This window comes from Trichoderma breve, chromosome 1, assembly GCF_028502605.1.
Source record: "Trichoderma breve strain T069 chromosome 1, whole genome shotgun sequence".
Lineage (NCBI taxonomy): Eukaryota > Fungi > Ascomycota > Sordariomycetes > Hypocreales > Hypocreaceae > Trichoderma > Trichoderma breve.
In genome coordinates, this window is record NC_079232.1 from 3,452,067 (window position 1) to 3,467,928 (window position 15,862).

General features: G+C 49.6%; 5 protein-coding genes across 5 annotated transcripts; 2 read left to right on the forward strand and 3 right to left on the reverse strand.

Annotated features, from left to right (window-relative positions):
• Nucleotides 1–1,731: 1,731 nt before the first annotated feature.
• On the forward strand, nt 1,732–4,018 carry T069G_01046 (PGAP1-like protein domain-containing protein; the record flags this gene model as incomplete). The annotated part of the gene is made up of 3 exons (XM_056168256.1): nt 1,732–2,244; nt 2,307–3,818; nt 3,890–4,018. The coding sequence occupies 3 exons, from the start codon at nt 1,732–1,734 to the stop codon at nt 4,016–4,018; spliced, it is 2,154 nt and encodes a 717-aa protein (XP_056033572.1).
• Nucleotides 4,019–5,548: 1,530 nt separating this feature from the next.
• T069G_01047 (ATPase family associated with various cellular activities (AAA) domain-containing protein) lies at nt 5,549–7,005 on the forward strand (the record flags this gene model as incomplete). Its single annotated transcript, XM_056168257.1, has 5 exons — nt 5,549–5,650; nt 5,701–5,824; nt 5,882–5,974; nt 6,039–6,411; nt 6,486–7,005. The coding sequence occupies 5 exons, from the start codon at nt 5,549–5,551 to the stop codon at nt 7,003–7,005; spliced, it is 1,212 nt and encodes a 403-aa protein (XP_056033573.1).
• Nucleotides 7,006–7,552: 547 nt separating this feature from the next.
• Nucleotides 7,553–10,644, reverse strand: T069G_01048 (fungal specific transcription factor domain-containing protein; the record flags this gene model as incomplete). Its single annotated transcript, XM_056168258.1, has 7 exons — nt 7,553–7,616; nt 7,673–7,796; nt 7,878–10,000; nt 10,080–10,213; nt 10,280–10,297; nt 10,418–10,442; nt 10,502–10,644. 7 exons carry the CDS (start codon nt 10,642–10,644, stop codon nt 7,553–7,555), a joined length of 2,631 nt encoding a protein of 876 aa, XP_056033574.1.
• Nucleotides 10,645–11,683: 1,039 nt separating this feature from the next.
• Nucleotides 11,684–12,890, reverse strand: T069G_01049 (chromosome segregation protein csm1/Pcs1 domain-containing protein; the record flags this gene model as incomplete). Its single annotated transcript, XM_056168259.1, has 4 exons — nt 11,684–11,898; nt 11,959–12,351; nt 12,416–12,571; nt 12,644–12,890. 4 exons carry the CDS (start codon nt 12,888–12,890, stop codon nt 11,684–11,686), a joined length of 1,011 nt encoding a protein of 336 aa, XP_056033575.1.
• A 571-nt stretch (nt 12,891–13,461) lies between these two features.
• Nucleotides 13,462–15,183, reverse strand: T069G_01050 (uncharacterized protein; the record flags this gene model as incomplete). The annotated part of the gene is made up of 2 exons (XM_056168260.1): nt 13,462–14,582; nt 14,649–15,183. The coding sequence occupies 2 exons, from the start codon at nt 15,181–15,183 to the stop codon at nt 13,462–13,464; spliced, it is 1,656 nt and encodes a 551-aa protein (XP_056033576.1).
• Nucleotides 15,184–15,862: the final 679 nt, after the last annotated feature.

Here is a 15,862-nt window from a genome sequence, read left to right on the forward strand (position 1 = left end):
ATCTGCGGCGACGCTGCTGTCACCAATGGAATCTACATCGCCCAGTCCAGCAGATATTAATATCAGCTGGCCCACAGCCCAGCGTACAGATGCGCCGGCAATTGCTAAGAAGCAGGCAACATAGTATTTGCAGTCAAGTAGAATCCGCAGGGCTTCTACATTATTTGCCACGACAGCCCAACCTAGGGACCTTGCAGCCGCGGGCACATCATATTCCCAGATGACCATCAAGATTGGAAATAATTTGGTCGAGGACGATACAAGCAAGGCTGTCGATACTGAATTCGGGCGATTGTACCGCGGCATCAGGCCTGTGATATTTAGCGGCGAGAGGTGGGATGATGTAAAAAATCGGATGCTCAGATGGAAAGCGATTGTGGACAAGGCGCACAGGACCACTACAATAGCAGTGTTAGTCGACGGCGTAATGGAGACGAAGATACAGAATACTGACGAAAGAACATGTACTGAATCACAATCGGCTGTTGCGCGAGCGGTCCTAGTCTACTCTCGCCAGGACTAGACGAGGGAATGGTTTGCTTTTCTATGCGCGCCCATGTCAAGTAGACATCGAATAGCAGGAGCAACACCCCCAAACGAATGATAGAAGGCTGTTGAAGATATTAGCATGCGGGCATGCTGATAAATCTGGCAGGAGAAGGAGGGAGCTGGAGTGGTTAACATACGTCAAAGCGATCTCCATCCCGCATCAAAGTGTTGTGCAGCAAATGGCGATAGACCTATGAGAGGTTCAGAGATGAGATATGCCATGCAAAACGGCCCGAGTCACAGTACCTGGGGTTTAATGAGGACCAGATCGATAAAGAGCACAACAAAGTCGTGCTCTACATATTTATCACAGAAATGGCCACATTTTCGGCAGACAGTGAGGCGAATCAAGTGCCCATTGGACTTATCATCAGCTCCAGAATATTGCGTCCACAGAGTTTTGACAGGATACCGGCACTCTATACAGATAGGCATTGGTATGGCGAGAAGTCGCGTAGCTTCGACATGGGATATTTGATTCGCGGTGTGTTGCTCCGTGTCGTATGCCGGTTTGCAATTACATGGGCGTCTAATCGGATTGGCGATATTCGGGTTGAGGTGCCAGTACTAAGATAGTAGTCGGTACTTTGTGCCTGGACTCTGCGCCTGTATCGGTGCGATTAGCAGCTTAAACTGTATTTAGTAGCAACCTACCTTGCTGCTTGCGGATACCGATATCATAGTCTAATTTGCCTCACGTAATCAGCATAACATGCTTGTTTGTTTTGTAATAATTGTTAAGATAAGAGTTGTATTGAAAATTGTATCAACTTTAATATTATTATTAAGTAGTCAATCATACATAAAAGCAGCCTTTTTGGTGATTTATGCTCATTATCTTTGAAGAAAGATGCGGAAATAAAAAGAGAACCGAATAAATAGCCTAGATCTTACCCAGCCTCTCTTTACATTAGTGTGCATGTCGATTTCTAAAATGACGCGAAATGCTCCCCCAACTCTATCTAGCTGGTTTCCCGCGATTTTATCCACTTAGTGCTCTGCGCCTCTTTCTGCTCGCTTTAATTGGACCAGATGACGGCGGAATGGGTCGCATTCGGCCGTGTGACTTTCTGTTTTAATTTCACTACTTTTTCCCAAAGTGTTATCACCTTATTCTGGCCGTAGCAACCCATAGCCACTCACAGCTTCGGCCTCACCAAAGGTCTCTCTTCGACCTTTCCCATGACGAGGCGCTCGTCGTCTGTTGATGTCGGTGGTAAATCCTCCCTCGAGCTGCAAAACCCAGATGCCGAGTCAGAACACCGCCTCAATGGCTTAATATCCCGGCAACCATCGACTTCAAGGCAACTCAGCGGCGTCTATTCGAACCAGGCGAATGGCCACCAGCACCCTACCAGCCATGCAGCAGTCGCATCCTTTTCACCACTATCGCTCCCTACTTCGTCGCCCAGTATGACCACGACCAAACAGCCGCCCCTAGCCAGCTCGGGGGCGCGCAATCGCAGTCTGTGGTTCATGTCGGTTCTGTCCTTTTTCGTTGCCACGGCTGGTGTTGGCCTCTTGTTCGCTATCTTTCGGTCGCTCACGACACGCCAAATTGAGCCTAAAGGATGTCGAATGTCGTATATGCGACCTTCCTACATTCACTTCTCCGAATTCGATACTGAACACACCCGTTTTGCAAGCAAATACTCTCTGTATCTCTATCGCGAGCAAGGGATTGATAGCGGTCAGGTTGGTTTCATATCCCCCTTCTCGAAAAACAGGCATAAGGAAGCTCACATCATGGCAACAAGTTGCGCGGAATTCCGGTTCTCTTCATCCCAGGTAATGCCGGAAGCTACAAGCAAGTCCGGCCAATTGCTGCAGAGACTGCCAATTACTTCCATGATTACCTTCAGCATGACAGTAATCAGCTAGATTCTGGCATAAGGACTCTTGATTTCTTCACCGTCGACTTTAATGAAGACATCACCGCATTCCACGGCCAGACCTTACTTGACCAAGCTGAATATCTCAACGAAGCCGTCCGATACATTCTTTCGCTCTACTCTGAGCCACAGAGAGCCTCTCGAGATTCGCATCTACCAGATCCGACGTCCGTCCTAATTCTTGGACATTCAATGGGAGGAGTTGTCGCAAGGGCAATGTTGGTCCAACCAAACTACCAGGAGAATTCGATTAATACCATCATTACAATGTCAGCACCGCATGCACGCCCTCCAGTTACATTCGACGGCCGGATCGTTCAAATCTATGATGAAATCAATGATTATTGGCGGCGTGCGTATACCCAAAAATGGGCCAGCAACAATCCGCTGTGGCATGTCACTTTGGTATCGATCGCTGGTGGAAACTTGGATACTGTCGTACCGTCTGATTATGCCAGTATTGAATCGCTTGTGCCCGAAACTCATGGATTCACTGTTTTTACGTCGGGAATACCAACGGTATGGACAAGCATGGACCATCAGGCGATTCTCTGGTGCGATCAGTTTCGAAAGGTGCTGGCCCAAACTTTGTATAGCATCATTGATGTTCACCGAGCCTCTCAAACGAAACCCCGAGCACAACGGATGAGAGTCTTTAAGAAGCGACTTTTGACTGGTTTGGAAACGATTGCCGAGAAGACTCTGTCTCTAAATGAGCCGACAATCCTCCTTACTTTGGACGACTCGTCTAGTACGGTAGTGCCAACCGGGGGCCGGCTAATCCTCTCACAGCTTGGTTCTGAGGGTACGCCGAAGGCCTATCTCCTTCCCGTGCCGCCTCATGGATCTCCTGAGCCAAAACGCTTTACTCTGCTGACTGATGCTCAACTTGGCGCCCCTATCGATGGCAACCGGCTGCAAGTCCTCTTGTGCAGCGTTTCCCCCGTTCAACACACGAGTGTCAATTCGTTCTTTTCCTCCACGATAGATCTATCGAGGAACGGTACTACACCGACGAAGTTAGCATGTAAGGATGCCGCGTCTGACACGGTCCTCCTCCCAGCTTCGACAACGAATATTCAAGCCCCTTTCTACCTGGACGGAGAATCCCAGATATATCCTTTTTCATATTTACAATATGACGCTGAGCATCTCTCTGATCATCAGTTTGTTGCCGTCATCGATAGAGCAACGCAAATCAGCCAAGGCTTTGCTGTTGCAGAATTTAGCGATCACTCTTCCTTTCAAAAGAAGGAAGACATCAGCCTCACTCGTCTTCTGACATTTGGTCTATCATTCCGGCTGCCCGCTGGTCGCCCTATCGCTATGGATATCAATATTCCGGCCCTCAAATCAAGCCTGATAGCCTTTGATATGGTGATAAAAAATCAGCAATGCGTTAGAAGCCAACAACTTTTTGCGCCACTAATCCGCCAATATATTCAAAGGCCCTACGAATCGAAATATTTTGTCAATGCTGGGGCGACCGGGATCAGCTTCCACGGTGTCGCCCCATACATGCCACCCCCATTAACGCCGCCTGGTGCCGACGGCCTAGCTTTTGGGATATGGTCTGATCCGACGTGTGAAGGGCCCTTGGAAGTCGACATTTATGTGGATGTATTAGGAAGTCTTGGCAAACTGTATATGCGATACCGTACAGTTTTTGCGGCCTTTCCTCTACTCATCGTTACGTTGGTACTTCGGAAGCAGTTCAATGTTTATGACACGAAGGGCACCTTTATCTCCTTCTCCGAAAGCTTAGACTTGTCAATGCGCCAGTCAATTCCGCTTCTACTGTCTTGTCTAACTCTCTTGTCTATTTCCCCCAGTGGAGTGACGACTTTTCTCGCTGCACTTGTGGACAACAACCAGGCAAATCCAAACCTTTCTTCGAACGTTAGCTTTCATAAGAACGACCTTCTCATTGGTACCGACGACCCTTTTTTCATCTATCTTGTGCCTTTTATTGGCATTGTATGTATCGGCGTCTGTACTGTTTTGCATTACATTCTTCTTGCTCTGACAAGAATTCTTGGTGTTGCATATGCCGTATTCACGGCAATACCTGCGATCAACGGCTATAATCTTCTGAGCCCATCGCCGGTGTTTGCACCATCTACTCCTCGGCGAAGAGTGATCTCGACGATCATTCTATTATTTCTGGTGTCCACTTTCATTCCGTACCAATTCGCGTACTTAGTCGCTTGCCTTGTACAGATTCTTACCGTTGTTCGCGCTCTTCGCATATACGTTGTCACACCTTCAACGGCCAACTCCAACTATTATCACTATTCGCATTCTATTCTTCTGCTAATGATGTGGGTTCTCCCCATCAATTTGCCTATACTGGCGGTCTGGGTTCGAAACCTGGCCGTTCACTGGCTCACACCGTTTTCTTCTCATCACAATGTGTTGTCTATAATGCCATTTATATTACTGGTGGAGAATTTGACAACAGGCAAGATGGTTCCTCAAGTAACATATGGATTTCGCCATGTTACCAGCGGGCTTCTTTTTGGCACGGCGCTTTGTGCTGCAATTTACGGCGTTTCACATGCATACATGCTCCATTACTTGGTTAATGTAGTCGCTGCATGGCTCGTCATTTTACACTCTTCTTCGGAGCCATGGTCATTAATGAATTTCGGTACTTTTTTGGAAGGGGATGTGGATGAGTTGGAGGAAAAGCAATAATTCACACTGAATAATGTGGCATAGATGTTTATATAATAAGCGTTACTCCAACTACTATCGCTTTATGCCTTATAGTTAATATACATTATATAGATAATTGTAAGATATCAATATATATAACAAAATTTAATTATTTCACTTACTTTTAATATAAAAAACTAATAATGATTATATTAAATACTAAATAATTAAAGAATTTAACTCAAAGTATATAATATATCTATATTATGTATTTAATTAGTAATTATTCTTAAAGTGATTTCTTTTTCTTAATAAGTATTTTTAAAATTCAGCGCTAGTCTACTTTAGCCTAAATCATATGCTAAATCATTACATCATACCCTTTCAAACACTCCTCGGCACGCGGTTCTTGCCGCCGTTAAAACTCCCGAATTCATCAGCCTCTCCCAATGCCCAACCGCACAGCCTCGTGGCTGCGCTGGATCCTCGGAATGGGCGAGCGTCGAAAGTTAGGAGATGTCGCTCTGGACATTGTCCTGTTTGCTGGCATGGTAACTGACCTTGCGTCTCTATCTGCCATTGTACTGACAGATTATTCCAGATGACCGCTGGTCTCTACGTTGCTCGCACGTTTTTGAATCCGATCCTGAGCAACCTGGTAGACCCCGATAAAGAGAAGCACGAACAGGCGAAGCGTCAAGCGAAAGCCCATCTCGACCGCCTAAGTCGGAGACGACATATTGATGGCATTGGAGATCATGGGGCGGACGGGGCGCGAGGAGGCTCGCGAGTCGAAGAGCTGGTTTTGAATGAGTATGAGAACCTAATAGCGCTGGAAATGGTCGCGCCCGATGATATACACGTCGGCTTTGATGGTAAGTGTTGGCCACCAAATCTTCTCAATGGATTTATCATTAATTCGAGGTGAAACCTGAATAGACATTGGCGGCCTGGATATGATTATCGAAGAACTGAAAGAATCCGTCATATATCCATTGACGATGCCACATCTCTATCAGCACGCCGCTTCGCTATTATCTGCACCGTCTGGAGTTCTGCTTTATGGCCCACCTGGCTGTGGCAAGACGATGCTGGCGAAGGCTTTGGCCAAGGAGAGCGGCGCGTCCTTCATTAACCTCCATATTTCAACACTCACCGAGAAGTGGTATGGCGACTCCAACAAGATCGTTCGAGCCGTCTTCTCCTTGGCTCGCAAGATGCAACCCGCCATTGTGTTCATCGATGAAATAGATGCCGTTCTGGGCACGCGAAGGAGCGGCGAACATGAGGCTAGCGGTATGGTCAAAGCCGAGTAAGTATTCTTTCAGCTTAATACCTATCAGCGACACCGCTACATTGATGCAATGAGTACTGACAACATTGTAGGTTCATGACTTTGTGGGATGGATTGACATCGAGCAATTCTTCCGGTATTCCAGCACAGATTGTCGTACTTGGTGCCACTAATCGTATGCACGATATTGACGAAGCCATTCTCCGACGAATGCCCAAGAAGTTTCCCATCACGCTACCGAATCTGGAACAAAGGCGCCGAATCTTGCAGCTGATTCTCAAGGACGCCAAGTTGGATACCGACAACTTTGACTTGGATCACGTGTCTAAAATCACTGCCGGTATGTCGGGAAGCGACATCAAAGAGGCCTGCCGCGATGCTGCCATGGCGCCCGTGCGTGAATACATGCGACAACACGGCCGCGATGGCCCCTCCAAGAGACCAGTTGATCCAGCCCAATTCCGTGGAATAAGGACTGATGACTTTGTCAAGCATCCAGGTGATCAATATTTGATAGATGTGCTCCAGCAACGTCAAAAAGGATCTAACCATGTACCAGCGAATGATGCGTACGGAGATATTGACGAAACGTTTATTGAGCCCCAGGATTAGACCCCGAGGCTACTTCACGACCTGGAGTAACAGCCCTTTTATTGATTTCCTACTGCTTTTTTTTCTTTTCCTTGCTCTCAGTTGCCGGAGTAATACTTCATGTCGGCTAGCGTATACGTCGCGGAACTCCAATCACCATCTCAAGATAGTCCTCCTCGCACCTCTGGTATTGATCAAACAGTGATATAGCGCCCTGATGGAACTTTAAGGATATACAATATAAATTACGGTTAATATATGTGTCTACGAGAACTTCACCGAGGCTTCGTGGGTGTCTCATAATGTGGAAAGCTGGTTATGCCAAGTATTTTTGTTATTACAGATGATGAATACATGAGGAGCAAACATGTAGAGACCAAGTCTTGGATTTCCATCAAAAAATCCTCAAAATCTCCTTCAGTAAACCACGTAGTCTCTTGTAGATCAACCAACCCTTATACGCTTTTGCATCGATAGAAGCACGCCGTCCAGTTTGCCAACCATCATATCTGAAGACTATAAATAACTTTGATAGTCTCACGGGGGGCCACCATGTTGGGATGATTCTCTAGCTCAAAGGTATGTCCAGATTTATGCTGCTCATATCTCCGTTGATGCCAAAGAATTGAAACCTATCGAATCGTTAGCTGTAAATACAAGCAAGCACTCTCCCGTCACACAAACTTACCAATCTTCTACATTAAGGGTTGTCGGCGCAGGCTGTCCCTGTGCAGAGCTTGTGCCCCAGCTATCAGGGCTTTGGCCGTCCTGCAGTCCGCCGTCGAAGCCAGGCTGCCACAAATTAGACTGCCCTTGGAATCCAGACATCGGTACAATACCAGCCCCTTGGCCGGAACCTCTGTACTGGTTGGCCTGTATACCCGCCGCTATACTGCCTCCGGGCAGTTGATTCATCGCATTCTGATCCAAAGTCTGGTGTGTCTGTGGAGGCGAGAGACTGGGGAAAGCCGGCATGCTTGAGCTTTCAGGGAAAAGCTGATCAGGCTGGAAATTCTCCCATAGAGATTGCGAGATGTTTGGCGAGTTGCGGGTGACTAGGTACAAGTCTGGGGGGGTTGCCGGGACGGAAAATGAAGGGTTGAATGGCGTTGCAGGTCTCGTCTGAGGTCGCGAGTTGGTACCACCCATAAAGGTATCCGTGCCAGTCTGGCGAACAGTTGGAGATGCTGCTGCCGAGCGCTGGCTGACATTGTTGTCATTCTTGGTCGCACTGGGAGTTTGCGGCCTAGATCTCTCGTACGACTCTTGCGGAGTTGGAGTATTGCTCGTAAAGTCGATGGCCATATCATCATATTTCCGCTTGGATGCGTCTTGCCTGTTGAGCTGCTCGAGCTGGTCAACGGTTTGCTGCATCTTCCGATGTCGCTTCCCTCCCGCTTTTTGTAGCCGCTCTTCAAGCACCTTGTTGCCAAGGATGGATTCGAACAGAGTATAGACCATTTTGCCCACGAGCCACACGCGAGAGACCTCCTTCATTGCCTGCATGCATCTGCGCAGCCTGTCCTGCGTGACCTGCTGTATAGATGGCACAGGGGAGCGCATTTGATAGACGTGCATGATGAGGGCGGAGAAAAGACTATACACTATGAAGGCTGGACAATAACGAAGCTGATTATGTGCCGCCAGGTTCTCAACTATGGAGGTAATCATAGCCGCCGCTTGGAAGGCAATGTTTCTCGATGGGTATGGAGTATCGTTGGGGAACCGAGGTGAGCCGCTTGGCGGCATATGGGCTCGATGCAAGAGACACAGAGTCGTATAGTAGTTGGAATGAAGGAGTGCGGACCAAAAATGATGGCGAGGCATCTCCCAGTAGACAATCTTGGGGCAGTTCTGAAGCCAATCGGCCAAAGCCATGTCGCTGTGTGTAAGGTCGATGGCATTCCGCTGCCTTCCCTTGGAGGCGACCGAATACTGCTGCGACAGGACAAGCCCCATGATTTCACAGAGCTTGACATACTGGAGGAAGAACTGCACATGAATGGGGTCTGGCGGGTACTCGCTCGCTCGGTCAGACTCATCTTCAATGAAGTCATCCTCGGTCAGCATTTCAACATCCGAGTCATCAAGATTGATGTGGACTGGGCGACCAAGAGCAACCGCAACTGATCGGTCGCGCGTAAACAGCGTCCACCAGATGCGCTTCCAGAGCCGCTTATCAGACTTGCTCAGTTGCGACCGTTCAACAGATCGATGCATGCCCGAGCCTTGAGCAACAATGGTCGCGACACGACTCCAGTAGAAGACGTTTTTGGTGACATCCTCAGGCCCCTCCCAGTACCATCCCATCAGAAGGAGGGACTGTACAATGGTGACGCGGTCGTCTTCGTAGTTGGCATCGTATAGAGCTTTAGCCCGTTTATAGAAAGTCAGGGCGGCCGGCGTAGTTGAACCATTTGCGTCCATGAGCTGGGCGTTTTGGCAGACTCTAGAACCGGCCAAAAGGACGGCCTGGAGGAGGAGGAGAGATGGCGGATTCTTAGGATCACGGTATTGTCGCATGAAGCGAGTGCGGTTGATGACGGGGACAATGGGATGGACCCATTGGAAGTAGGCGTCAATCAGCTCGTCACATAATGACCTTGGAGGAAGTAGAAAAGCACCTCGTTGATGAAGGATGTCGATCTCAACGTTATCAAGCTCGGTCAACCTTGCTCGCGACCCCCTCACATTCTCTGGTAGCGGGTAGTGAACGACATCCGCAGAACCTTGGCGATCGTGGACGAGAAGAGTAAGATTCGATGACTCGCCGAGATATGCAACACGGCCGGCATCAGTGATGGGGGCTCGTGTGAACTTTGGCTTCATCACCAAGTTCAGATATGTACCATTATCAACCTCCTCTTTCCTAGCCTGAGCTTCTGTAAGAGACGTCGGAGGGGTCCCATCAGCAGTGTGTGATACGGTAGGGGCCGAAGATCTTGGAGAGTAGGAGGCAGCGGCGGAGCTGAGAGGGGTCTGCCGTGACGGCTCATCAGTATTCTCGCCGCGGTCGCTAGAGAAGAGAGACACATTGTGGTCAGTATGAGGGGACCGCGAATAGAGAGCAGCCGAAGCTTGACACGGGGACATACCTGTCGGAATCCTTGCCCGCTTGCGCCCCAGAGGCCTGGGTCTTCTTGCGCTTCGGCGTTGGGATGCGGCATTCTATCTGAAAGGCGACGCAGTTGGTACATGGCACCCCCAGACTAGCTGCGTCACATCGAACCTGGAGGCCATCGGGTTAGCATGCAAGAGCACCCATGGAGAATAGCGCAAGCCTTGTCGAACATACTTTTCGAGCGTGACATGTCTATCGAGTGGTTAGCAGGAGTCCATGTAGAATGCCAATAGCCAAGTGGTCAGCGGCCCCGCTGGGATGCCTCGGCTCATGGAGAAGTGAGGATTATGCGACCTGCAAGACAATACATACCTCGCATGCTCGTGACGCTCGTTGTCTAGAAACACCATACTAGTTAGAAAACCTGCCCTCATCACCAAATCACGGCCATCATACCTTCTAAAGCTCATCGAGTTGGCTGCGGCGGCGGCGGCGGCACTCGCGGCAGCCGAGGGCAGCGGAGACGACTTGGATTGCGGCTGCGATTGCTGCGGACTCGCTTGCGACGTGCTGTCGCCAGAAGGTACTTCGACATCCATGATGCGGGTGATGTCGCTGAAATGGCAGGATTCGAGAGATCGAGGGATTGCCTGATGGACAGGGAGGGGTGATTGTAGGAGGAGGCGAACAACCTCCTCCCGGCACGAGGGTCGAGATCAAGCTTAGCTACGCAAATGGGCGCCGGGCCAAAGCATTCAAGCTCAGAGCGCACACACCACCAAGGGGGAAAGAAGTGTTTTTGCAGATGAGATTCGGCAAAGGAGCTGCGGCTTGCTCTATGATCGGAGAATAGGGTCAAACCGGCAGAGCGAACGCAGGCATGTTACAACCTTGGTTCAACTCCGTTAGCAGCTCTCCGAGGCCACACCCGGATTCGTTACTCGTTACGTCTGGTGCCTGCGGATTGTATAGTCGGTCCTAGGTTCTTTTCAACTCTCGCAGGAAGGCAGAATGTGTGCGTCGACAAATTCGAGATGGCTTCATCCAAATGTTGGAATTGGGAAGCTGATCAGCGGCATTCAGCACACCTCGATCTTGGTAAAACGTGAAGCGCGCTGCCTCGGCCGATTTCAGAAGCACATCGCCCTGCGCTACCTTTGTACTAGTCCGTCCACCTCCACAGCTTAGCCAAGGCAATCTACTTGCAGGTACAATTGCTGCTCGGTGGTGCGCATAAACAGATTCCGGCAAGGCACGCAACAGTGTGTACATGGCACCACTATAAACCTAACGAGAAATAAATCCCTTGAGAGGATGCTTATAAAATGGAATAGATATCAAGCTTTAAAATATCTATTATTATAATTTTTATCTTTATTTTCCTTGATCAAACTTTCTTTTTCAAATGCGATTCCACTTCCCCGCGAGCTATGCCATTAGTCTACCAATCCGCCATGACAAATTACTAACTTATACGTGGGCTCTCACATGCTTCCGTCTTGCTTCCGTCTCAGGCAGGGCATATCCAAATGCTGGACTCCGTACGGAATATTTCGTAGTCAATTTCCAACTAATACGAATAGGTGTATATACATGCTCGGCACAAGCTGATTCTAGCTCTATTTGCATCATGCGATCCTAATCCAAACGCTCCATTAGTGACTTTATTACTCTGGCATAGAATTTGGGCGCCTGATTTCGCGGGAACGTAATCTCTTCAGTGAGGTAGTCGGGGAGAGCTTCTATCAAATCACCATCGCGACTGGCGTCTAGTTGTGGACGGTATGCGAATTGCACATCTTCGTAGCTGTCGGCTGAGTCCATATCCTCGAGCGCAAGCTTGAAGTGGAGAGCTATAGGACAAATCGTTAGCCAATGCATCCTTGAGTTGTAAACAAGTGATATCGACTTACTTCCGTTGCGCCCAGTCTGTATGCAGTCAAAGACGTCTTCCTTGTCAATACGGCGCACATCTCTGACGATAAGGCCCGTCAGATCAGCGTACAAATCTTCTTTGATATGAGCAACCTGTTTGTTTTCCTTTTCCGCAAGCGCCGCCCGGTTCCCAGACGCAGATCCTTTAATGTTTGGTTCGATTTGCCTGCTTGCTGCCAGTTTTGTGTAAAGCGTCTTCGTCTCGGATTTGGCCTGGGATAGTGACTTGTTCGCCTCCGCCAGCTGGGCGCGCAAAGTGTCTGCCTCGGTCTCGCTCTGGCCTAGCTGTGCCTGCACCTTCTCTGCTCGCTGGATAGATTTCGATTGCTCGGCTACCTCTTCCTTGAGTTGCGCGATCAACTCATTGGCAGCTGTCGCAGATATTAGCTCGCAGCCTCTTGATATTTGGCCGTTATGGATCTGGTAATATCTCACCTCTCGTGTTTTCCTCGGCTTGCGCCTTGAGTAGCTCAAAGTTTTGTTCGGCCTTCTTCACGCCTAGCTCCTGAAGCTCCTGATAACTTGCTTCCAGTTTTGAATATTTCCTCTTTAATTCGGAAAGCTGTCGTCGGATATCGTCTCCATTTGAATCTTGATCCTCCAAGCCACTCATGCCATCGGCATCTTCATCTTTGTTTGAACGGCCCTGGGAACTATTTATACCATCTCGATCCTTGGATGCCTTTGGTCGGCCTCGTGTCTGCTTGGATGACTTGGATTGATCCACGGTTCTGGCTTCATCTTCTACTTCGGATGCGACGCTAGGGTCTGGGGATGTGCTGTTATCATTCAATTCGTCGTTGAATTTTCGAGCTCGCTTTGCGGACCTCGCTTTCGCGTTTGCGCCGCGAGGTCCATTTCGCGTCTTCTTTGTCACTTTATTATTCGCCGCCGCTGGCCGATCGCGCATTATTCTTGCTTTAGGCTATAAAATTGGCTTCACCCAATATCAGTTAGGAACTGTTGGATTCTGAAATTTTCTTCCAAAAATTGAGGTTCTTGATCGACCAACGCGAGGCTGATCGGCGTTGATCTAGAGATGTTGAATGCTGTAAGTCTACATTCTTAGGTACCTTTAAGTTAGGGGACCTGATTGTCGAGCTTGTAGAGCTGTCAATTGACAAGCACTGTGCAAACTTGTATCAGTGGATATTTTAGGCGATATACTGGTGCGGCTCCTCTTGTAGCGCACAGTGTGTATATTCCGGGTCCTTCTCACCTGTCCAACCACAAAAGCCATGGCATACAGTGAGAACCCATAAAGTAGTAGATTATAAGTAAGGCACTGTTTGTCTGGCTCAAGTAGGCATGTTTATAGATGGTCAGCAACCTGAACAAGTTTGGGGTTCTAAGAATAACTCCTGAAACCATAAACAAAATGTGTTTCCTTATGATGATAAGTAATTCTAGCTTTTTAAAATGTGCATATATGCAGAGTAATCCATAACCGGGCATAAACCAATAACGCAGTGTATCAAATTCTATCCTGATCGCTTTATGCTAGAATCGGCATCCGCTGTACTTCCAAGGAATGGCGATGGTATTTGTGAATCAAACATGTCAAGGCGTGGTGTGCCCTCGGCACCTGGCGTCGGCGTCAGCTCTATCAGGTCTCCAGTATCCTGTCCGGCTGCGCTCCTCTGCCGTGGAATTAATGGGGCCATGGAACGTTTAGCCCATGCAGTTCGGAGCCAGGTCTCGACTGCGGCTGCGGCTTTGTCTATGCCGTTATTCTGATTATAAGGCGACTCCGTATCTCCCCCCTCTTGAATGGCGCCCTCAACGATCCCAGCAGCCTCACGGTCAAACCCGAGTCGTGCCATCTCTGAACCCATCACTGACATGGATGGTAGGTCGTCAATATTGAGGCCAGGAAAATGTTTCTTGAACCACGAGTTAAAGTAATCTTTGTCCGGACCGGGAGCGCGGATATTCCTGCTCAAGGGGCCAACACCACCCGAACGCCGCATCCATGCTGGTCTCATATCCGGCCCATCGCCGTCTCCATGGCTGAGAATAGATTCACGCCTGCTCAACGATGGCGGCTGGTCGCCCACTAAGCTCTGTCGCCTGGGTAGCGGCTGCTCTATCTGCTCCGTGGTATCAAGGCTCTGTCGCGGTGTTGACGAGAAAGACACAGCCTTTTTCCTCCGTGGTGGGAAGTAGCCCATTTTCTGCCGCGCAATACGCCCGATCTCCACCGGCTCAGGCAGTGAGTCTATCTTGACCCATCTGACATGCGACCACGGCATTGCCTCTTTTTCCGCGTTCTCATCTTCCTGTGTAGCCCTTTCACTAGATAGCTTGGAGTAGTCACTGGGTGTAGTTTGTGGCGCCATTGACCCAGTTGTTGCTTCGAAGAAATCCGTGGCGCCGCGGCCTTGATTGCCTGCCGGGGGATCACAAGGACGGCCTCGTACTTCGCAGGCATCCACAGGAATAAGGACCCATTTCCGAACCTGAATACTGTCCCTGGACCAGAGGCCATTCGCTTTCCTAAACGCATCCTCCATGCACTTGTATCGGAGGATAATTCCAGCATATGTGTCATTAGGCAGGACTTTGTGGATGTATACTAGGTACTCTTCAGGCTGTGAGTTCTCTGAGGTAATTTCGTCCGAAGTTCGACGTTTATACTTCCCCGAGACATCCAGCCCTCCACTCGGACCTTGGCTGTTTTCCAAAACGCTAGCTCTCTTGGCAGCTATCAGCGCAGCGTTTCGCTGGTCTGACGATCCCGCTGCCACTCGGTTGGCTACCCTTTGGCTTCGTAAAGCGGGAGAGCTTCCCTGGTTGGGGTTCTTGCTGGCGTTGCCGCTGATGCCCGGTGGAAATCGATTCCAAAGTGAAGAAGCAAAGTTTTGGTCGGACTGATAGTCTGATCGTGGCCGAGACATGTCGCCTGGGTTCTCTGCGACGGAGAGGAGAGAGGATGCAAATCCCTGGACTGATGACCAGCTCTGAGCCCAGGAATCTCCCAGCACCTGCCCCAAACTAGATGTTCCCTCTCTACCTTTGGCAGCGGGAGTCCTCTGTACCGGATCACCATGGTTTCTTGTTATACTCTCGCTGCTGCTGCCATGATTGGGGGGGCGACGATTGCGCGAGCGGACGGATCCAGAGCCCGTGGTCCCAGCCAGGGGCGCTGCGGAGGATGAGGATCGGTGCGGTGACGACACTCCCGGAGCATTGCGGTCGGCCATGGCGACGGCCAAATGATCGAGGATAGGTCTCGAGGTTGACCAAGCCTTTTCATCAGACTTATGCGGCAACGTCGAGACTCGGTCGTTGTTCGTGGCCTGTAGCTGTAACGCTATGTCATGGGTCGGCGGAACCGGGGACTCAGTAATTAAACCCCAAGGCCCTCGCGAAGATCTCTATCTCGGAGTCGTCTGGCTTCTCTTCCGTCATAGGGAATAGGGGAAAAGAGAGTCGCTAGGCTGATACTCGGTGTATACATCGCTTCTCTGCCAGAGCAATGGTAAGACGGCCCTGGTGGTCTCCTTCTGTCGCAGCTCTTGGCCACGCACTCATTATCCCGATACCTGCTAAGATGCTGGCACGCCCCCACCATGATTAAGACAGCGCAGGGTACCGTACATTCCAGCCAAGTACCCAGTACGAGGATGTGCATGTGCATGCAATGGATGCTGCGAGTAAGCTGTGGCAGAACACAGTGCCAGTAAGCCCGCAATGTACTTACCTAGGAGGGAAGGTACCTCCAGCATTTTCTGGGCAACGCGAACTGGTAAGGTACTTGCTAGCAGGTACCTACCCACCTCGCGTGCAGGGGGCATTTCAATTTAGAGATTCGACGCGGCGCGGCACAGCTCTGGTAAAAGCATCCATCTGGCGATTTCTTGTGTTCGCTCGCTATTTCGA